Source organism: Thermobia domestica, chromosome 11 (genome assembly GCF_964235325.1).
Source record: "Thermobia domestica chromosome 11, izTheDome1.hap1.1, whole genome shotgun sequence".
Taxonomy (NCBI): domain Eukaryota; kingdom Metazoa; phylum Arthropoda; class Insecta; order Zygentoma; family Lepismatidae; genus Thermobia; species Thermobia domestica.
The window spans coordinates 262415202-262440730 of record NC_137464.1 but is presented as its reverse complement, the minus strand read 5'-3'; the positions used below and the strand labels follow the sequence as shown (position 1 = coordinate 262440730).

The 25529-nt window shown below is 35.6% G+C and overlaps 1 protein-coding gene across 3 annotated transcripts in view; it reads right to left on the bottom strand.

The window, feature by feature from the left end:
• Positions 1-25529, bottom strand: part of step (cytohesin steppke) — a 152277-nt gene that overhangs the window by 90777 nt on the left and 35971 nt on the right. The window contains exon 1 of one of the 3 annotated variants that reach the window (XM_081732227.1): positions 22806-24001. The exons of the other annotated variants lie outside the window; for them this stretch is intronic. Within the exon in view, the coding sequence (XP_081588353.1) occupies positions 22806-22958 (153 nt within the window). The 5' untranslated portion in view covers positions 22959-24001. Of the gene's footprint in view, positions 1-22805; positions 24002-25529 lie in introns of those variants that run through there. 3 annotated transcript variants of the gene reach the window in all.

Sequence of the window (25529 nt, the reverse complement as noted above, 5' to 3'; positions counted from 1 at the left end):
ATTTTCGAGATGAAACTAGAAAAGGGGTTCCGACATTCGACACGAGATTAAAAAGAATCCTTTGAGAATCGAGACAACCTTATTTCTCGTCTCGTTTCGTTAGCAATACTACACGGAATTTATTATACGAACTGTGTATATGTGTTGCTATTAGGAGAATGTGACACACTTTGAAGACAAATAATAACCTGCTCCTAACAGTGTATTTTATGCAGTGTACACTTCAATAATTGTTTCAGCAGAATTTAAAGAAAAAGCGTTAGATGAACCACTTCCTTCACGTCTATTTCTCTTTTTAAAGATCATTAAAGTTAAAATAAAAATTAAAGTTTAAGAGGAATTCATAAATTTGTGCTATATCTCATTATAACCATACCATGTACTATCGTCTTGCTATAATAATAATAATAATAATAATAATAAAAAACTTGACAGTGCTTTACTCTTCAGTATTAGTTTGATCTTAATAGGGGACGTGGTTATTATACAGCATCACATTTACGTTTTAAAAAGTCTTCTTTGATTTTGTCAAAAACTATACATGAGGATTTACAACATTTTCCTCTTTTTATTTTGTGCAGCTCAATCCGACCTATCCCCGTCGATATACGTGAGATATATCCCCGTCGGTCTTTAGAAACTTTTGAAACGCAAAAAATTGTAGAATTATTATAAATTCTATTCAATTTTACACTTCAACTTAACCTTCCCTTTCGATCTAAAAAGTCACTGAAGATTAGTCGTAGCTGTAGATTAGCTCAACATAAAATGTACAGTCCGCAAAAAAAAAAAAAAAAAAAAAAAAAAACCTGCAACATGAGCATGTACATTTATTGTGGAACGACGAAGTCTTTTGCTCCAAAATAAGTGTACAGGGGAGGACGTCGAGATTTCTTCTGGCATGATTCGTGCCACTTAGACGTTATGTTGATTCCTTGCGCTGTTAGCTGTAGTTTCACAATAAACTTAATGCTCATGTTGCAGGTTTTTTGCTGCGGACTGTACAATATAAAATACTCAACTATGGATACTAAACAAATAATCCATGAATAAGAATCTTGCTAACACATTTAACATTTTTGATGAATAAATTAATTTAAAGCTACTCCAATGCAACGCAGATTTATATTTTTCTATTTTAGTCTGCACAGAGAATGGTCCCGCCTACAGCTTCGCTCTGCTTGGGAAAGAGGTTTTAATATTCCAATACTCGTATATTGTCTTACGAAATCATGCTAAAGGACACACTGGTCAGCGTATATAAATTTAATACCGTGTTCTGTGATATAAGTCTCCACCTTGGAGCACAAATACTATATGAAAATGGAAACGCCTACGGTATACTACGAAATTAAATCGATTACATATCACTAGTCCCTATTAAATTCATTTCTTAACCCTTTAATTGGCAAGCATTGATAGCATTGCCATTAAAATATCAGCACTTGAGAGGAACAGTGCCAAATAAAGGATTAAATATTTTTTAAAAAATATTGTATTACGAGGAAATTTAGTAAAAATAAACAAAATTATCATTTCGTAGACTTAATAAGTAAAGCACGCACACTATATACAAAACCGCTGAAATCAGAGGACAGAAGAGCTCGGCAACCTCCCTCCCCTGGTTTTGAAAGCCGGATCCAACCGACCTAGGATGAAATTTCCTGTTCATTGTGTGTCCTCGAATTGGCTCGTCTCGGGTACCTACTGCACGAATATTAATGATGGTTGGCGCGTATTTCACATACCGACAGCATTCCAAACATGATGCGCTTTCCTGTGTTTTCTTTTGTTCTCAACTCTCATCCACCCATTCCATTATACTGCTTTAGTTCAAATGTTTCGAGTATATATACATATGCATACATTTATTTTGTAATATAATAATAACTGTTTTATTTGCATAAGATCAATCGATGAATACAGAATAACACGATATAGGCTACTCAAAGAACATACAAAAATAAAGATACAAGATATAGATACGAGGATTGATCTAAAAAAAAAGGTTATAAAGCATATAATAGCTTTTTTGTGAGACATAGCTGGGACATCAACACACTTGATGATAGAGGGCACCAGGGTGGATTGATTTAAATCAGTCTGATTTAAATCATGATTTAAATCAAGATTTAAATCACTTGATTTTTTTAATAAAAATCGTTGATTTAAATCAAATTCCGAAATAAAATTATTTAAACTGAAAATAAGTAAAATCCCGTTTCTGTTGTGTTATTTCGGTTACGGAAGTTAATAACCATAATACAATGAGACTCAAATGTACAGTATGTACAGCATAGTATGAAAACAAGTATCATGCACAGGATGATTAGGGAAAATCCCGTTTTGAACGCGTAATGGAGCAATCCTGCTTTCTTCTCTTCGTAACAATGGGTTTGGGTTTTTAAATCGTTAACTATTCCAACGGGGAAATTCTTTCGTGTGCGCTCCTGCTTGTTTGTTCCCAGACAATAGGGCGTATTTAGAGGGGTCCTATTCCCCTCTCTGATTTTTTTTTTTAAAGATTTATAACTTTAGGCGAAATTTATGTATTCCGTGCCTCAAGCTAGTTCCAATTTTTTAAAAATATGCCCCTACCAAATATCAGTAACTTTTGTGAAAAAGTGTCATTTTGATAAACGTTGCTGTACTTTGTCCTTAATGTTTAACCTTTTAAATTATATTACCTATTTTTATTCTATTAAAAACCGAATCTTCCATTATTCGATTAAAAATGTACCAATAAACCTTTTTACTTTGTTTTTTCTTTTTCAAGACTGGAGGCATTGTAGAACATGTTACATATGCTTTCACACCTTTCTGCGTCGAGACATCAGTGTGTGATGACATAAATTTAAAAACATATTTTTTTGTCATGCCTGTTATTCTTATTTTTTGGCGAGATTACATTTTGCATTCAAAAGACTGAAATTTTGCACACTCGTTCAGTGCACCCCTTAGTATTTTTCAATGTTTTCAGATATCTGCGTGAAAACAAGGGGGGGGGGGGTCCAGAGAGGAAATTGTAAAAAAAAAAAAAAAAAAAAGACATTTTTAACAAAACAGCTTTTTTCGCGATTCAGATGGAGACATATGAATTGTACCGTTTGAAAGGCTGTTCTGTTCTGAAGAGAATGATGAACGAACTATGATCCGAGGATAAATAGGGATGTTTTAGGAAACTGTTAACTGAGATCCTGTTTTATACATGAATCTAGGGTATTTGGGAGATATTGTTTTTCGCGGGCTTACTTTTGCACCTAGAAAATTGAAATTTTGCACAATTATTCAATGCACCCCTTAGCAGTTTTCAGTGTTTCAGATCTCTACCGTAAAACAGGGGGTTGGTCCAGAGGGGTAAAAAGTAAAAAAAGGATATTTTTAACAGAAAATCCCTTTTTTTCGTGATTTTTCCGCCCCAGATACACGATGGAGACATTTGGATGGTACGATTCAAAATATTTTTTATTCTCAAGAGAATAATGTACAAATTTTTATGTCTGAGGAAATTTTTATATTACATGCGGGTTATCTGGGGTATTGTGGGGATGTTCTTAGCGCATTGTTAAATATTTTCCCCGCCCTGACTATCCAAGATAGCTTGAAATTTTATACACACATTTAGTACACCCCTTAGTATTTCCCAGTTGATTTTGAGATATGTCCGTTAACACAAGGGAGTTCAGAGGGGATCAAAATTTAAAAAAAAAATCAGAAAAATCCCATTTTCTTTCAAAATTTCCCACTTCAAGGACATGATAGGGAAATGTGAATGTTACCGTTTCAAAGGCTGTTCTATTCTGAAGAGAATGAGGTATGAATCATGATCCTAGGATAAATAGGGATGATGATGTAGCTGCTTGACTGAAAGTTTATAATTTACCTTTTAAAAAAAGCCATAATTTAAAAGGGTTAAAGAACATTGTGATTGATATAGGTTAACAACTGGGAATTAATTCAAAATTCAACCCTTATACTTTCAATTAAATGGCATAATTAGCATTTAATACTAATTCCTAATGCTTTCTCTTCAGTTCGCGACTTATAATTTACGAGGAGAAAGATTTGATTTAAATCAAAAAAAATCAACAAAAATGATTTTTTTAAAAAAAATCATGATTTTTTCCACCCTGGAGGGCACTCAATAATAGTTATCAATGTAATAGGTTTTTGTTCAACAGCTTATCAAACGAAAGATAGTTTTCTATACAATTTGCATACAAAAACGCGTCAAGTTCTCGTAGACTGTGAGACAGCAGGTTTGAAATAACCACATGCCTAGATTGTCTAGAATTAAACAATTGTCTAGAAAGCAAAACAATATATTTTTTTAAATAATTATATTAACAAAAGGAAAAAAAGATATTTTTTTATTTATCACAAGAGTATGTAGCCAAAAACAAAGACTAAAATTAGTATTTTATGAAACTTCTAATTAAATAACAGGGACAGACATATCCGGTGGTCAATTACACAAATCAAAAAGTCATTGTCAAACACGGTGATCACTGACAAAATCATTAACTATGCAAATAAAAATAAGCAGTACATAATACGGAATCAAACTCCACCCCAATATACAAATCCTCATTATCCATTATACCGGGTGTCCCAAAATTCACGCAAGAATTTTAACTTTTTTTTTATTGATTCATAAAGTATACAGTATAGGGTTATGTATGGAATAGCATATCGGGAAAATTGTACGCACTCTTTTAAGTTGAAATTTTCCATGACAGTTTTGCATAAATGTAGCTGAATTTCGTTGATACATCGCTCAATTTCCTCCTTCACGTTATGGATGGTCGTGGGCTTGTTTGTGTGAACCTTAAAACTTACACACGTAATATATATATATATATATATATATATATATATATATATATATATATATATATATATATATATATATATTTTCAACGGCGTTAAATCGCATGATCTGGGCAGCCAATTCTGATCAATAAAACACGAAATTACAAGAGAAAGAAATGACTCTTACAATAATTGACTTACTTCTCGGCCTGTATGGCACGTGGCACCGTCTTGTTTGAACCACACGTCGTACACACCCATATTTTAAAATTTCAACACAAAAAAACGATTTATAATGTCGTTAACAGCGAACACCATTAACTAAATAATAATAATAAAATCTTAAAGTTTTACGTCCCCCGATTATGCCGTCTAGGCTAAAGGAGACTGCGATGATGAAATAATTAATGAAATGGTGGAAGAATGAAGTGGGAGGAAATGGAAGTACCCCGAGGAAACTCACGCACACGGTGTTTGTTCACCACAGTTCACTTGGCGCGAGCTGGGATCGAACCATGGACCCCAAGCACCAGAGGTGAGCTCTCTACCACTGAGCCACCGCGGGCCCCGAACACCATTAACTGTGCTTGATCAGCCATATTTTCGAAGAAAATTCTTGATTACGGCGCCGAATTTATGTTGCTGGATTCTAAGAACACACTCACGAACTGTTTGGATGTTTTGTTTTGAACGACTTTTTGAAGGACGGCCAGTGTGTTTAAAATCACAAATTGTTCCAGTCTCCCTACTTTTTTAACACTTCTCTTCACAGTTGAAGTTAAATCATACTATTCCGACCACATTTTGTACAAAAATTTCGAACTATATCTGCCAAACCTTTATTATTTTTTCAATGAAAACTTGTTCTTTGGTCTGGGCTCCATTTTTTAATATAATCGTGAGCTGTCAGCTGCCTTTTTTTTTTGTTGTTGGGAACACCTTACCGCACAAATGACGCAAAATTCAGATCTTGCATGAATTTTGGCACACCTTTGATACAGCTAACACAAAAGAAAATCAGATGTAAATGATTTGTAACTGTACAAATTTGAATTGATTCGGTCAAGTCAAGCGAATGATGTGAAATAAAAGAAATGAATGATGTATCAATCAAGAACCTATCCCAAGAATAGTAGTAAGCTTGCAACATAATCCCGAAGACATATTAACCTACTAATATTAATTGACAAAAGAGAAGCATCTCTTACCAATTTAGAAAACATCCTTTCACCCTAAAAGAAAAAATCTTTCTACCATGTATAAAGAACAAACAAAAAATTCCAAGAAACGTGTGAATACTGTTAACAGTAGCCTTCTGTGTTTTCTTTACGTATTGCATTGGTTTGCAGAGAATAAGCGAGACAATACAACTATGTTTTCGGTATTTGCTGACATAGGCAAATACCTCAACAGGTCTTCACAAAGAGAATACGCTAGCTGAATTTTAAATAAAATACTAAAAAGAACGTTTAACTTTTACGACTAAAAAAAGAATATATTGTAGTTATTTCGAAGGAGGTTACCAGTCTCAATTTCTTTCTTTAAAAACTTCTGCTCTTTACAACGCTTAGTGATCACTGGTGGAGGTACGCTCTTTTGCGTTCTCTCTCTACTCAGAACAGGGATCTTCTGCTGTATTGTCTATCTAAAGGTTACGATAATTCTTTGGTTAGAAAAAAAGGGGCGGGGCAACAATACCTCTCGTAACACTTAAAAGTACTTCTGTTACTCTCCCAGAAAGAAGTTCTAGCCAACTCTTTAAACACGCCTTACAGTCTCTCTCTAAAAAGATGCTCATATCCAGGCACGGATCCAAGGGGAGGGCTATAGGGACTATAGCCCCCTTGACACTCAGGTATACACTGGATAAAATGGGCTTCAATCCTACTTTCTTTACACTAGATAAAGCTGCAAACTATGGTTTAGCCCCTCCCTTGATCATATCCTGGATCCGTCACTGCTCATATCTTTTCTCCGCATTTTAAAAGAAGTTTATGACCTATTTGCCTGTGCATCCAGTATAAAAAAAATCAAGAACTATTTGACGGAGCCAGAATGTAGAGGGTTAGATTAGGAATAGAGTTTCTTGATGAAAGTGATCCATCCAAATGATCTGACGACATGGCCCCTATATATTCCCCATACGAGTTACTATGTATCATCATCATCATCATCATCTAGGTATTGCTGCAATTGAGAAGTTCTCACGCTCCACGGGCCTTCTGCTAACCTCTTCGTCTTTACATACGATTTTTCTGTTTTGATATCATCCATTAATTTTAATCTCTTTCGTTCTCTCCCTCTCTTTCCTGCCACCATACCCTCTACCACGTGAAAAATCTTCCTTACATATTGCAACAATGAAATCTATGTTACTGGTACGGGTAAACTTCAAGAGAACTGTAGTGAATTTTATAAAAGGCTACTGAAGAATAAAGCTATTGTCAAGAAGAAAATTTCTTCTGAGAATTTTTTGTTGAACTCTTCAGTTGAAGAATCAACTTCTTACCCAATGTAATATCAAGGATTCGAGCTAGGGCAAAGGGGGAAATGCAGGCAACATAATGTCCTACTACATTGTAAATTAAAGTTACATTGTTCACTGCTTATATTTTATAGCTTATATATATATATATATATTACAATATAAATGTATTAGGCATTGCTAAGGTAAACATGAACTAATTTATGCACTGACCTGTTTCAAATTTCTCATGATTTTTAAAAAAGTCGGAAGCTGTCCCGTTTTCAGCTGAAAAAACTGAACTTCAGACTCCATCCCTAAGAGACAAGCGCTAATTAGGGGTATCTGATAACATGTTAGTAGTAGGGGCCCCGTTATATCTCGCCGAGTCAGCAAAAATTTTTGTGACGTCATAGGTCAAAGGTCAATGACCTTGGCCCGGGGTCAATGACCTAGGGGTACATAGGACCACCCCCTCTAAATTTTGGCAGGGGTACCATGGCCCATCCCCTAAATTTTGGCAGGGGTACATAGGACCACCCCCCTTAAATTTTGGAAATTGCCAAATCTAAAAATTTGGTATGGTAGCCTAGGACCACAGTATGTACCCCTATCAGTATTGGGTGTCTATGTCGTTCCCTTTCATGGGTAAAAAATTGCCAAAAATTTAAATTTCGGGGTTTTTTGACCTAATTTATCCCCTTTGATGAGGTGTTATTATCCTATATAGTTATATGGTCATGTATAGGGGTCCATTACCTTTCATAAGATATGGGTATATTTGTGCACCTCTTTAAAAATTTGGGAGGGGTACTTTGGCCCACCCCTTAAATTTTGGAAATTGCCCAATTTAAACATTCGGTATTATAGTACAGGACCCTAATATGTATTATGATAAATTTGGATGGTCCACCTCGTTCCCTTTTAGGGGTACCAAATTGCCAAAATATAAACGTAAGCAATACGTAGTACCACGTGTTTGGTTTTGACCTAAGTTATTTCTTTGGATGAGGTTCTATTACCTTATATGGTTATGTATAGGGGTCTATTCCGTATCATAAGACATAGGTACATTTGTGCACTCCTTTAAGAATTTGGGAGGGGTACTTTGGCCCACCCCTTAAATTTTGGAAATTGCCCAATTTAAACATTTGGTATTATAGTATAGGACCCTAATATGTATTATGATAAATTTGGATGGTTCACCTCGTTCCCTTTTAGGGGTACCAAATTGCCAAAATATAAACGTAAGCAATACGTAGTACCACGTGTTTGGTTTTGACCTAATTTATTTCTTTGGATGAGGTTCTATTACCTTATATGGTTATGTATAGGGGTCTATTCCCTATCATAAGACATAGGTACATTTGTGCCCCCCGGGGAGGGGTCCTTTGGCCCACCCCTTAAATTTTAGAAATTGATCATTTTATATATGTGGTATTATAGTACTGGACCCTAACATGTATTATAATAAATTTGGGTGGTCCACCTCGTTCTCTTTTAGGGGTACAAAATTGCCAAAATATAAACGTAAGCAATACGTTGTACCAAGTGTTTGGTTTTGACCTAAGTTATCCCCTTGGAACGTATACAGGGGTCCATTACCTTTCACAAGACATGGGTATATTAATGCACCCCTTGAAAAATTTGGGATGTGTACCTTGGCCCACCCCTTAAATTTTGGAAATTGACCAATTTAAACATTGGGTATTATAGTACAGGATCCTAATATGTATTATGATAAATTTGGGTGGTCCACCTCGTTCCCTTCTAGGGGTACAAAATTGCCAAAATATAAACGTAAGCAATACGTTATACCACGTGTTTTGTTTTTGCCCAATTTCTCCCCTTTGATGAGGTTTTATTACCCTATATGGTTATATGGTCTTGTATATGTTTTTCATTTCCTATCATAAGACATGGGTATATTAATGCACCCCTTGAAAAATTTGGGATGTGTACCTTGGCCCACCCCTTAAATTTTGGAAATTGACCAATTTAAACATTGGGTATTATAGTACAGGATCCTAATATGTATTATGATAAATTTGGGTGGTCCATCTCGTTCCCTTCTAGGTGTAAAAAATTGCCAAAATATAAACGTAAGCAATACGTTATACCACGTGTTTTGTTTTTGCCCAATTTCACCCCTTTGATGAGGTTTTATTACCCTATATGGTTATATGGTCATGTATATGGGTTCATTTCCTATCATAAGACATGGGTACATTGATGCACCCCTTGAAAAAATTTGGGATGTGTACCTTGGCCCACCCCTTAAATTTTGGAAATTGACCAATTTAAACACTGGGTATTATAGTACAGGATCCTAATATGTATTATAATAAATTTCGGGTGGTCCACCCCGTTCCCTTTCAGGGGTAAAGAACTACCAAAAATTAAATTTCGGAGGTTATTGACCCCTTTGATAAGGATTTAACATGTTATATGGTTTATTACCTTCATATGTTTATGTGCCCTTTTAAATTTGGGAATTATCAAATAACAAAATTCGGTAAACCTTTTCTAGGACCCATTGGTGTTCCTCTTATGGCCAAATATTCAAAATTTAAAGGTTATTGACCGGCTTTATTATTGAATAACTACAGGATTTATTACTTTTTCATAAGACACAGGTGTATTTGTGTACCAATCTTTAATTTTGGGAGGGGTACATTTCTTATTGTCATATCAATAATTGATAATTGGATAGTATCTCATTCATTGGGTAAATCATTATGATCACGTGATCAGTTATTGACCTATGATGGGATTAGGAGTCCAGGACATTGGTACATTTAAACTTTGTAGGATAATTTGAGAATGCGTCATTGGTTTCGATTATTCCAGCCAAATATAAACGTAAGCAATACGATGTACCACGTGATTGACCTTGATGAGGTAGTGTACAGGGATACATAGCTAACCTTATTGAAACTTATGACTCATAGTCTTAAGGGAATACATGCTACAACACTGGCAAAGTTATTGTTGATGCAATTTGATTGGCTGATCACTATCTTTCGTGCAATCTGATTGGTTGATGAGTTTCAAATCTTTGCTGCATTTAGTTTTAAGTTTTGTTTAACATTTAAAAATCTTGGTTTCGTTTAACATTTTGCACTCACTGATAAATATGATCAAAACCGTTTATTTGTTAATCGAATAGTTAAAAACCGGATAAAGTTTGACGGTTAACCGTGAAACGTGAAATTTTTTGTTTGAAAACTCTTGTTTCAAATTTGTTTGATTTTTTTTTGTTTCAGAATTTTGTTTGAAATTTATGTTTCAAAATTTTTTGTTTGAAAATTTTTAATTTTTTGTTGCAAAATTTTGTTTGAAAATTTTTTGTTTAAAATTTTCTGTTCGAAATTTTTGTTTTGAAATTTTTCGTTTCCAAATTTTTTTGTTTAAAATTTTTTGTTTGAACAGTTTTGTTTGGAAAATTTTTTTCGTTTTAAAATTTTGTTTGAATTTTTCGTTTCCAAATTTTTTTCGTTTCAAAAATTTTGTTTCAAAGTTTGGTTTGACATTTTTAAAAGTTTTGTGCACTCATTAGTAATGAACCGGAACTGTTTAGAACTAAAACCTCTGGCAACATTGTGGTGCAATAGTACACGTCAGAACATGATGATGCAACGTCATCAGTTTTGCATCATATATAAGTATCGTTCGAGTTAGTATTCATGATAACATCATCATGGCTACTTGTCTGCAGTTTCTAAACACACGTGATGTGATGAAATCATTTACCAAGATTACTGATTTACAACAGAATGTACCTTATAGAATCTTAGCTAGCGAAAAAATCCCTACAAAGTTTGGATTAAGAATCGTAGTGAAGCTTGAAAATGATAAGAATATAATTTTACCAGCAAGATATTTACCCATGGAAGCATCAAAACAAGAGGAACTGTTACGTTTCTTAAATACTGTATCTGTATCTTTATGTTACAAAGGATTCTTGGGTCGAAGTCATCAATTTGAATTTAGTACACAGCAATTGTGATGAAATCATGAATTCAAACGTCAGCACATTAGACATAGTTGTATGAATTTGGTTGGTCAGCTTGACGTCAGCAACTGTGATGAAATCATGAATTCAAACGTCAGCACGTTCCTTACCAATGACGTCAGCAATAACTATAAACCAGCAAATACAGTGTCATCCCACGAAATCATTTGAGCAAGTGCTTTTCAGGAGGAAAGATGTGTACTTCTAACGATAAAGAGTTCATCTTCGCAAGCTATTATCCAATAAATATATTTCAAACAAAACATGTGATGATTGGTATCAGTGCTAGAACATTTGAACCAGTAATTCGATTGGGCAAAGCAGAACAATTTGGTGTACAACTGACCTGTGAAGAATGGCACGAATCGACCAAATGAACGATTATTTTCATGATGAGCTAAATGTGACCATAGTCAAATCATTAGGCTCAAATCATGAAGTGGTGCTGCGTACAGTCCTCGAAGAGAAGATGATGCTGTTACGTAAAAAGAGTACATTCCATGTCTCTCGCAATATGGTGTATCTAACGGAAACAGAATGGAACAAATTTATCAACGTATTTCAGTGTGTTAAATCTATCTAGATATGTATCTACATGTATCTAGATATTGTGATGGTTGTCAACATCGTTCGTGGGTGCATAACTGTATTGATAAACAGTTTATTTGTGATCAAATGGACATTGAGTTTCCACCAATTGATATCGCAATAGACCTTAAAAGACTTCAATTGGAATTAAAATTATATGCTAAAGACAAACTAGTGCAAGAAGTTCAAAATACATTGTATCGACAATATCCAGAACCACTATCTGGTATGGATGTATGTGGAGTGTAATAAAATGATCCATTTCAATGAATAGTGTTTTTTTCATTTCAAGTACAACCCCATATTCTGATGTGTACTATTGCACCACAATGTTGCCAGAGGTTTTAGTTCTAAACAGTTCTGGTTCTTTACTAATGAGTGCACAAACTTTTAAAATTGTCAAACCAAACTTTGAAACAAAATTTCTGAAACGAAAAAAATTGGAAACGAAAAATTCAAACAAAATTTTGGAAACGAAAAATTTCAAACGAAAAAATTTTAAACAAAAAAAATTGAAACAAAAATTTACAAACAAAAAATTTCAAACGAAAATTTTAAACAAAATTTTGCAACAAAAATTTTTCAAACAAAAATTTCAAACGAAAAGTTTCAAACAAAATTTTGAAACAAAGTTTTCAAACAAAAATTTCGAAACAAAAATTTTTAAACTAAAAATATCAAACAAAAAAATGTCAAACAAAAATTTTCAAACAAAAAATTTGAAACAAAATTTTCCAAACAAAACTGTTCAAACAAAAATTTTTAAACAGAAAAAAATTTGGAAACGAAAAATTTCAAAACAAAAATTTCGAACAAAAAATTTTAAACAAAAAATTTTCAAACTTTTTGCAACAAAAAATTTCAGACAAAAAAGTTTCAAACAAAAAATTTTGAAACAAATTTCAAACAAAATTCTGAAACAAAAAAATTCAAACACAAATTTTCAAACAAAAAATTTCAAACAAAAATTTTTCAAACTAAAAAATTTTCACGTTTCACGGTTAACCGTCAAACTTTATCCGGTTTTTAACTATTCGATTAACAAATAAACGGTTTTGATCATATTTATCAGTGAGTGCAAAATGTTGAACGAAACCAAGATTTTTAAATGTTAAACAAAACTTAAAACTAAATGCGGCAAAGATTTGAAAATCATCAACCAATCAGATTGCACGAAAGATAGTGATCAGCCAATCAGATTGCACGAAAGATAGTGATCAACCAATCAAATTGCATCAACAATAACTTTGCCAGTGTTGTAGCATGTATTCCCTTAAGACTATGAGTCATAAGTTTCAATAAGGTTAGCTATGTATCCCTGTACACTACCTCATCAAGGTCAATCACGTGGTACATCGTATTGCTTACGTTTATATTTGGCTGTAATAGTCGAAACCAATGACGCATTCTCAAATTATCCTACAAAGTTTAAATGTACCAATGTCCTGGACTCCTAATCCCATCATAGGTCAATAACTGATCACGTGATCATAATGATTTACCCAATGAATGAGATACTATCCAATTACCAATTATTGATATGACAATAAGAAATGTACCCCTCCCAAAATTTAAGATTGGTACACAAATACACCTGTGTCTTATGAAAAAGTAATAAATCCTGTAGTTATTCAATAATAAAGCCGGTCAATAACCTTTAAATTTTGAATATTTGGCCATAAGAGGAACACCAATGGGTCCTAGAAAAGGTTTACCGAATTTTGTTATTTGATAATTCCCAAATTTAAAAGGGCACATAAACATATGAAGGTAATAAACCATATAACGTGCTAAATAGGGTAAATAACCTCCGAAATTTAATTTTTGGTAGTTCTTTACCCATAAAAGGGAACGGGGTGGACCACCCCAAATTTATTATAATACATATTAGGATCCTGTACTATAATACCCATTGTTTAAATTGGTCAATTTCCAAAATTTCAGGGGTGGGGCAAGGTACCCCTCACGGGGTGCATCAATGTACCCATGTCTTATGATAGGAAATGAACCCATATACATGACCATATAACCATATAGGGTAATAAAACCTCATCAAAGGGGAGAAATTGGGCCAAAAACCAAACACATGGTACAACATATTGCTTATGTTTATATTTTAGCAATTTTGTACCCCTAGAAGGGGACAAGATGGACCACCCAAATTTATCATGATACATGTTGAGGCATGTACTATGATACCGAATGTTCAAATTGGAAAATTTCCAAAATTTAAGGGGGTTGGCCATGGTACCCCTTCCAAATTTAAAGGGTGCATCAATGTACCCATATCTTATAATAGGAAATGGACCAATATATATACATGACCATATAACCATATAAGGTAATAGGACCTCATCCAAGGGGATAAATTGAGCCAAAAACCAAACACGTGGTATAACGTATTGCTTACGTTTATATTTTTGGCAATTTTGTACCCCTAGAAGGAAATGAGGTGGACCACCCAAATTTATCATAATAGATATTAGGGTCCTGTACTATAATACCCAATGTTTAAATTGGTCAATTTCCAAAATTTAAGTGGTGGGCCATGGTACCCCTCCCAAATTTTTAAAGGAGTGCATTAATATACCCATGTCTTATGAAAGGTAATGGACCCCTATACATAACCATATAACCATATAGGGTAATAGGACCTCATCCAAGGGGATAAAATCGACCAAAAACCAAACACGTGGTACAACGTATTGCTTACGTTTATATTTTGGCAATTTTGTACCAATAAAAAGGGAACGAGGTAGACCATCCAAATTTATCATAATAGATGTTAGGGTCCAGTACTATAATACCCAATGTTTAAATTGGTCAATTTCCAAAATTTAAGGGGTGGGCCAAGGTACCCCTCACAAATTTTTAAAGGAGTGCATTAATATACCCATGTCTTATGATAGGGAATAGACCCCTATACATAACCATATAACCATATAAGGTAATAGGACCTCATCCAAGGGGATAACTTAGGTCAAAACCAAACACGTGGTACAACGTATTGCTTACGTTTATATTTTGGCAATTTTGTACCCCTAAAAGAGAACGAGGTGGACCACCCAAATTTATCATAATACATGTTAGGGTCCTATACTATAATACCAAATATATAAAATGGGTAATTTCCAAAATTAAAGGGGTGGGCCAAGTACCCCTCCCAAAAATTTAAATGGGTGCACAAATGTATCTATGTCTTATGATAGGAAATAGACCCCTATACATAACCATATAACTATATAAGGTAACAGGACCTCATCAAAGGGGATAAATGGGCCAAAAGATCAAACACGTGGTACAACGTATTGCTTACGTTTATATTTTGGCAATTTTGTACCCCTAAAACGGAATGAGGTGGACCACCCAAATTTATCATAATACATGTTAGGGTCCCGTACTATAATACCAAATGTTTAAATTGGGCAATTTCTAAAATTTAAGGGGTGGGCCAAGGTACCCCTCCCAAATTTTTAAAGGGATGCACAAATATACCCATATCTTATGAAAGGGAATGGACCCCTATACATGACCATATAACTATATAGGATAATAACACCTCATCAAAGGGGATAAAATCGACCAAAAACCAAACACGTGGTATAACGTATTGCTTACGTTTTTTATTTTTGGCAATTTTGTACCCTTAAAAGGGAACGAGGTGGACCATCCAAATTTATCATAATACATATTAGGGTCTTATACTATAATACCCAATGTTTAAATTGGTCAATTTCCAAAATAGAAGGGGTGGGCCATGGTACCCCTCCCAAATTTTTCAAGGGGTGCATTATTATACCCATGTCTTATGAAAGGTAATGGACCCCTGTATACGCCCATATAACTATATAAGGTAATAATACCTCATCAAAGGTGATAAATTAGGTCAAAAACCCCCGAAATTTGAATTTTTGGCAATTTTTTACCCATGAAAGGGAACAACATAGACACCCAATACTGATAGAGGTACATACTGTGGTCCTAGGCTACCATACCAAATTTTTAGATTTGGCAATTTCCAAAATTTAAGGGGGTGGTCCTATGTACCCCTGCCAAAATTTAAGGGGTGGGCCATGGTACCCCTGCCAAAATTTAGAGGGGGTGGTCCTATGTACCCCTAGGTCATTGGACCCCGGGCCAAGGTCATTGACCTTTGACCTATGACGTCACAAAAATTTTTGCTGACTCGGCGAGATATAACGGGGCCCCTACTACTATGTTAACAAAAATTAAGGGAAACAATTTTAGCCAAGTTTCCTTATATCTTGACAATCTTTAATATCGTACATTTATAATTACATTCCTAAAAAGAGTTGACATTTAAAATAAAAAAGAACTGGTTTATAAAGAAATGTTTTTATATAAAATACAATGAAGCTATTAAAAATTGTGATGTCCTCCTTTAAACTCAAAGGATGAATTAACGAATGACCTACACGTGATTAGTGTAAGTCGCACTTCTGCTGTGCGATGCACTATGGAAACTAGTTCCTCCTTACAGATGGCCACATACGTTTTTTGTCAATAACTAACCAGTGAACTGCGAATATTTCCCGTACAAAAACCCACATGTTGACATGAGTTTACATTGCAATATTCATTTTTAGAATTCCTGTTTCCTTAGTAAGCTTCGCAGGAAATCCCAAAATGATCACAGGAAATGAAGAATGAATGATTTTTCGCCTGAAGTCACAAAAACTTTATTTTCCTTGTTTCATCAACAAAGTTAACCTCGTTTAATAGTAGAGGTATATAGGGTGTTCCTAATTCTTGTTACAACGTTGCTAAGCTGACTAAAATACTCATGAAAATAATATATATATATACATATATATATAAATAATATACATATATATATAAAGTCTATGAGACGAAATGTTGAATATGGCCTGTAGTTGTAGCCAGTGAAGAACCATAGTTCAGCTGTCTACTTTTCGTTGGCGAGTTGTGATTTTGTTTTTAACGTCTCGTTCAGCAGCGACGTTATATGAGACGTGGACCTACTTATTAACGTGGAATCCGAACCACATGAGTTCCTCCGGAAATCGAATCCGAGTCTCTCATGCCAAAGGCACGTAGGCTAACCGCTTATGAGCTCCCAACTTTCAGTTCGGTATTGTAGTTAACTCCGACTCCCATTAGTTAAGTTTTACTTATAGGCATTTTTATTTCCTGCCACAAGTTGCTTCTCAGAGCTACACGATGCTAAAGTCATTACAGAGACAGTACACACCAAAAACACGTGCACCAACAATTCGGCCATATGACAACTACCGTAATTACCGCGGAATACGCTGAAATAAAGCAAAATGTTTTGAATGAAACTGGAGGTATCGTTTACTCAGTTTAACACTCAAGTGCGACTGATTTAAACAACACGGTTGATTTTTGACGGAAATCGCAGTCAGAGCACAAACTCCTTTCGAAAGACTACGAGTAAGCCGTGGTTTTTAGTTTAGAACTTGGCTCCGACCTGTTCAAATGACAAAGTTTTCGCGTTCGGTACGGGAGATCCGGATTCGATTCTGGTGGGAACTAAAAAGTTATTTTGAATCCATATTAAGCTAAACGTCCAAATGGCAACGGAACACAAAATAACTTTAATTCCGAAGCATCTAAGAGTCAACCATTCAACGGCGTTTGCACATACAAAAATTAGCGTATTCTACACTTAGAATTTCCGGACCAAAAAATATACCCAAATCCATCTTTCTAACTTGTGTTTTGTCGAAAGTGAAAAGCTAAGTAACTGACAGAAGAGTATGAAAGTAAACAGATAATCCACATTGTGACTAATCGAAAATCTGATTAATAAATTGTCTGTGACTCAAGCTTATTCACTTTAAAAACAAATTAAAACTTTCTTTTAATCATCATATGAAAAAAAAAAAAAACTTTCCATGCAAGTGAGTAACTAAACACCGTCTTCCAGTAATTACGAATTAATAATAATAATAATAATAATAATAATAATAATAATTATTATTATTATTATTATTATTATTATTATTATTATTCTGGTACCGTTTCCCAACAGTCTTGCATCTCTGTTACTTTAAGTGATATCCAATTTAAATGGTTCTTAACCACACAATAATTTTGTTTAAACTGTAGAACGAAAAAAAAAAATGTGGATCCTTCTTAGGGCTAATGCAAGACAACTTTGAATCACAAATACAGATAGATGTGCTAAATAAAGTATGCTTTGTTCACAAGCGGTCAAATTACTGTTATGTGGTTAAAAATGTTATCCAAAGTCTGCATTACAATTACAGACGGGTAATAGTCTTCATTCATGCTGCAGACTTCCTCACTAGTTGGCTAAACAATACACTATTGTCACCATCCAGCCATATGCAACCCCAGCTAGCTCTTTACATTTTCCATTATTTTGCACATCCTTAGTAGAATTCACGCTTTGAATTCTATTTATCTTATAAACAAATGTGTTGCTTTTGGATGACATACTAGACTGCATGAACTGTCTGGGCTGAGAGGATAGACAGTCGTGTCACTCGCGGCGTAGATTCTCGTCTAGAACTTGGAAAGTTGTTGAAGCTATCACAAAGACCAGTACCCCAATCAAAATGAGAAAGGAAGTGAGGAACAAGTCCCAGAATCTAATATAAAATTACTGGTTACTAGCCCTATTCATTATCATTACATTAGCAGCAATCAATTAACGCGAGCAACAGGACTTTAGGATGCTTTCTTTACCACTAACCACCGACATAAGGTTCTAAAATTCACTTCTCGTGCAATGAAAATAATTTAATGTAAGTGAAATACAGACACTTGATTGTTAAATAAATACTGTCATTGTGAACTCATCTGCATTGCGTACTTTTATTGCTCATATATAAATTTGAAAACATACATCGGGTGTTCTAAAAATGGCGCCCACGAACAATTACAGGGCCATTCTTCAGGTCAAAATAAACCGAAAATTCTGTATAATGATATACTCTCCGGGACCTTCTTCAGCCGCTCTGGGAAATCAAAATTTTCACTATGTGGCAACGTTATACATTAACTTCAAATCATCAGCATTGCTCTACGAATCCATCAAGAAGTTACATTGATTGTTACACTAATAAGTGGTGTTAGTGGCAACATTTATCGATTTTAATTGCCATCGATTGAAAGAATCGATGTTATTTGATAGATTGGTAGATCTACTCTACTCATCTTTATCTGCGACCTTGCCACATAGTGCACTCCAGACGAGAACTCGGCAGGTATACAAATATATACATTTTTCTCTTATTTTGACTTGTAGAATGTGGGCGCCATTTTTAGAACACCTGATATATATAGTGGCGGATCCAAGGGGAGGCTATAGGGGCTATAGCTCCCCCTTGACGATCAGGTATAAACTGGATAAAATGGGATTCAATCCTGCTTTACACTGGATAAAAACGACAAACTATGGTTTAGCCCCTCCCTTGATTGATTATATATCACATACAGATAGTTTTATCTCTATTTTTTTTTAAAAAATAGGTAAACATGATTATGTATTAGGTATGTCATTATTCGTTGCATATTGGTTTACATAATTCAACGGGTTTATTCTTAACCATTTATAAGCCGTAGCCCTTACCAATGCACAGATGGAACTGGTAAGTATAAAACCTCTGCTTTCCTTATTCACTTCATAACAAATCAATTTTACATTACTAGAAAAAAAAGTTATGCTAAATTAATTCTAAACTCAAATTCTTAAAACGATAACTAAAATGAAAGTAAAAATCTGACCATTTATATAAGCTTCAATGTTTATTATTAATACCCCTTTTTTCAAACTAACACCATACTATCCCGCCCTGTCTACAGCACTAATTAAAGCGCAATAGACTATAAAGTTTCTGAACATATTGTGCAGGGATGTCATTTAGGGGGAGCAGGGAGGAGCAAATGCCCCCTGAGTTTGACATTTATATCGATTTTATCAATAGAATAGTAGTAACTCAGTGAAAAAACGCGAAATTTTACTTATATCAAGGGGTCTTGCTTCCCCCCACCCAAAGCAAAATCTGAAATGATGCTCCTGACTTTGTGGTCTGCTAATGTGTTTGAAAAATTCAATTAATTTTCGAATTTCTCACTTCTCAATAACGTCCCATTACTTGTGGATATTTCTATAAATTACAAAATACGCTTTACAGAGATACGAAAATGAGTAAATTGTGTTCATTTCATGCTTTTTATTAGTGGTGGGCACAAAAACGGTTTGTTCGGTTTTTAGAAACACCGAAACCGGTTTTCGAAAATTAAAAAAAAACGGTTTCGTTTTTCTCAAAAACCGGTTCGATTTTTCAGCTGATCTGGTTTCGCTTTTCTTCAATACCGATTCAGTTTTTTTTATTTTTTTAATTTGTTCTATTTCTGACCAGAATGGTGTTTCGTTGTTCTCCGGAAACCGAATCTATTTCCACAGAAATAGTTTTATGTGCTTTCGAAAAGTTTTCACCGAAACCAGTTTCGGTGAAAACCGAACCGGTTTTGGATAAAACCGAAATGTCGGTTTCTCGGGTTTCGGTTTTTATAGAAACCGGTTTTGCCCATCCCTACTTTTTATACTTGTAAATAACTTCCCCACGAAAAAAAGACAGCTCTTTTATTAGGTTCTGAGAAAAGAACTTGGAGGACATGGAACTGAAGACAGCAGTTTGTAATATTTTTGAATGTGATAGTACAAAGTAGTCTACAGAAATTAACAACAGTCCAACCTACAATGACGTTGTGCAAACTTCCCTGACTGTACAAGTCAAATTGAGGTTAACTCACAGTGCACACAACTACATACAACCACGCACTCATTCCGTCATATTTTTCTTAGAAACGCAGGAATACCCTATCAATTTGCGTCATTCGTTGAAATTCTACAGTAAACAACCGCTGTCTTTGCCTTTCACAATAATGTGGTCGGCCTTGTCATTGTGAGCAGGTAGAAAGTATGCAAAGGAATGCAGGGTTTTCATTAATACCAATGGACTTTTCTTTTGAGCTTCCAGGAAGCAGGATTAACATTTATACAATGAAGCGAGATTGATTGTAAATGGACATTGCCAACTCTTTTGTCATGAAAATCCAGGCTTCTTAATGTTTTATTTACAATCATTTTCATAGGTTTTCAATAGAAAGAAGAACCTTGACTTATTCAATGTGCAAAATATCAATTTTAAGCTGATTTATTTTTTAAAAAAATATTTCAAAAATCGTTAACGCTAAAGCTAACGTAACAAAGCTATGTGTCAAGTCATTATCTTCTAAGAAGAGTCCTTGTGAACGATAAGCTCTTGAAAATAAGTGTCTGAAGGTTAAACAAGAAATCATTCTCAAATCAATTTGACTCGACTTTCTGAAGCCCTTATCTAACATAGATACCGACCATCCATGTCTACATCAGATAGTGATATTGGTCTCTCCTACATGCCATGTTCAGCACATATAGCACGAAAAATATCTAGACGAATGGAAGCTACCAAGACCTACTGTATATTGCAAATGTCAAACATATTTGAAACAATTAAATGATAACTGTCCTTTTTTGCATTAAAGTACTTCTGTCTCGCAATAAAAATACACACAGTACAGTTTCAACAATCAGAATACTTACATTATTTTCAACTTTCTCCTTTTATCCTAGAACAATCTAATTATAAATATATGGATATGAACTATAATAATAATAATAATAATAATAATAATAATAATAATAATAATAATAATAATAATAATAATAATAATAATAATAGCACTTAAAATAAGTATATCTTATATTAACACTGAAACTTAATACATTAAATTTACTTTTACGCATACCCTACATATCTCAATATCAATACTCCAAATACTGGAAAGCCGCAGTGGTACAGCGTTGGCCTGTGGTGCAAGGGGCCCCTGGTTCGATTGTGTGTGGGTTTTCTCGGGGTTCTCCCGTTTCCTCCCACTATTCATTTTTAATTACCACCATCTCCTTCACAGGCTGCCCGGCATAATCGTGGAACAAATAATTGAAAGATTCCATTTAATTTCCTTTTCCAAATACTGGATTACTTGTAAATATTTTTCTACCAGTAATAGACAAGGGATAGGCCTATTTATTTGTTAGTTCAATGTTATGAGACTTCACTATATTCACTGTGATTAGTCTGGCATTCAAAATGACGTCACAAAGTATCAGTCTCTCTCGCATTTTGCCCTGCTCTTTAGACAAATGGTTATACATTTCTGGGGGAGGAGCCACTTTAAGTGAGCTCCCATCAATGAGGGAAATAGGTGCTCGAACTACTTTAGATTCTGCGGACTTTATACACCTACGCTGCTCCAAGTAGTGAATGTTACATGAATTTCCCTACCCGATGAAGCAACTGTTCACACTCCTCTCTGTAGCAAGATTCTCAAGTTTACCATTCACAACTGATTTCCATCCTAGGCTAAATGACGTGAGGCATGTTTCTTAAAATGACATACCCTCTCGTGACTTGCATGGATAGCGCACGCGCCTCTGGCATGGGAGACCTGGGTTCGATTTTCGGCGAGAGCTCATGTGATTTGGATCCCACGTTAGGCTGTAAGTCTACGTTTCATACAGCCTCGCTGCTGAACGAAACTCAAATCAAATCAATTCAAATTAAAGTGAAATACGAACCACCGCTCGAGTTTGTATCCGAGGGTTACACAACCGGAAATCGAACCCAAGTACTTGAATTAATCGTTCGTCCCCTTTGGCCTACAAGGCATAACGATAAGACATTTATTTATTTATTTATTTATTTATTTAAGAAATTATATTTTCTCCACCTAATCCCCCTTCGGTAGCCGATGACTGTAAATACTCGGTCAAATTAATAACAAAGAACATATTAGGCATATACATGAAATAATTTGATTCATTAAAAAAACAAAAAAAATCCTTACCACACAACTGGATATATCCCAGGCCGACTTGGAAAATCTGTATCCATTTCGTTGGTGGTTTTGTTTCTTAACTTGGGATCTCCTCAAAGAACCAAACCAGCCAACAACCACTGCTTTGGAACGGCCACTGTTTCCTCCCTTCTGATCACCCATACTCACTCAACACACAAGCACCAACACTTATTCCACTCCAACTGGAAAAACGGAAAGCTGTCGTTTCCTGTTACAGATAGAACTTCCGTCTTCCAACCAACAATTCAAGCACAACACCACCACTCCATTACGATAAAGAAACTGCGTCCTTCAGAATAACAAATACGAAGTACAAGTTCTGCTGCTGTTGTCGCTACAGGCGATATTCGAAGGAAAACACACTGCCGCGGGCTGCTTATTCATGAATTTTCATCGCAAACAGGTGTACATGCCACACACTCAAGAAAGAACGAACTCAACTAAGCCAAAGTAACACTTACGAGTGACGCACGTATGTAGAGATAACTCATACATGAAGGCGGGATATAAGCTTCAGATAAACACTTCACATGATAACCCAACTATTCTCGGGATAAGCGTAAATTGATGTAGTATGAGCATAAACACATATAGATGAAGCAAATAAACACTGCACTCGCACGTGGACTAGAAATGTAACAGGAAAAAAACGCATCTGAAAGACAAAAATCAACAGACACACACCACTTATCTATTTTTGATTCGCGCAAGAAAGAAGAAAAACGCGCCTTTCCTCTCTTCGTCTGTACAGTTACTAGTTTTTCCCCAACTTTTGGAACGACTTCGAAACCCACGTGTGCCTTCGAATGTGATGTTCTGTTCTTGACCTGGGAGCACCGGCCACTCTCCCGCGTTGCGTAACTTACACTAGTCAAGACTAAAGACTAGTCTGCTCCTCGACCCTGAACAAACGCTCACTTGAAACTAACCACAAAGTCTTATCTTGTTTACTCTGGCCAAAAGAAACAACCAGCTATTTCTCCCAATAGAAATGTTCCTTCCACTCTGCGTGTGTGTGTGTTTTCCCACATTCCCACACGGCAAAATGTTGGCGCACGAACACCTCTTTCAAATTCGACACACTTCCTCTGCAACAAGTCAACTCAGTCGTTTGTCTTTGCTTTTGCCATGTCAAGCCTCCACTCGCAAATGGCAGGACGCCTCAATTCACACCTACATGATGTCACCATTTCACAGAATAAATAAAGAAAAAAAATCACAAAACAATGCACTTGCATTAATCCTTGGCATTTTCCAACAGATGTTTCGTTCCATTTTTTCTTTCTTTTTTTTTTTTTTTTTTTAATTGCTTGTCGACATGCAGAGAAGAATTATGTTTCGCGGTTTGGGTTCCCGCCTCTATTGTCAGTGGTTTCAGATTTCACATTCAATCCAGCTTCAAGCACGCGCACACTTTAGTTCCCCCCCCCCTCTTATGTCAATGAACGAAGTTAGCAGGACGTTCATGCACTTCCAAGCAGCCAAATATTAGCACATGTTGTCCCGGGTTCACTCTCCGATGGGTGAACTATATGTATTAGGTTCTTATCAATGTTCCAGGATTTAAAGTAAGGCTTTAAATAGAGTACATTTGGATGAAATTGATCAGTATCTATGTGAAATCATTCCGACATTCGCATGGTAGAACTGCTGTTGGTGGTGATGACTGCCAAAATTCCGGGCTGCGATATTCTAGCTCGAAAACTCCAAATCACACTTACCGTTTATCAACCCTTGCTCGGTAAAGAAAATCAAACCTGAATAAGTGTTTATTCTTTCCTAAATAAAATACACGAAAGTACACGGTTTCTGATCATATCAATACCATTAAAACATTCATTAGTGTCTACTTAAGTATAAATACACGATTTTAAATGCAAACTTTTTCTACACGCTACTAAATTTTAACTAAAACTTTCTGAATCTATTGGTATCTTAATGGCTCTTTATACTAACAATTAAAGCAGCTCCCAGCTGCCTCACGTTTCATTAACGCCAAAAATTGTGTAGCATGACCTGGAATCAAGGCACACATGCTACCTACCTGTTTACATTAAAACAGAAATGGGCAAAACTTTTGTTTAGAACGAGACCAAAGAAGAAAAAAAAGAGAAGACTTTATGCAGACCAACATAATTATTAAAAACAACAATTTTACATTTTACCAAATTCTTGTAACTAACTAATAACACCTATTAATAACGGCACTTTATCATAATCTGACTCGAGTTAACTGTGTTTAACGCAGAGATGTTCACCCTCGCGAGGGTGGCCCTCTCGAGGGCATCCTCACCCTCAAGTTCCCTCGCCCACAGTGACACGAGGGCGAGGGAGAGGACAAGTTTTGGCCGCGAGGGCGAGGACAAGCTTCGATGGCGAGGGTGAGGGTGCGCGAGGGCGAGGACAAGTTTTGGCCGCGAGGGCGAGGGTGCGCGAGGGCGAGGACAAGCTTCGACGGCGAGGGTGAGGGTGCACGAGGGCGAGGACAAGTTTCGGCAGCGAGGGCGAGGACAAGCTTCGAGGGTAAGGGTGCGCGAGGGCGAGGACAAGTTTTGGCCGCGAGGGCGAGGACAAGCTTCGACGGCGAGGGCGAGGGTGCGCGAGGGCGAGGAAAAGCTTTGACATCGAGGGTGAGGGCGCGCGAGGGCGATGGACAATTCCATTCGCGAGGGCGAGGGCGAGTAATCACCGGTAATCGACCTATAACCAGAG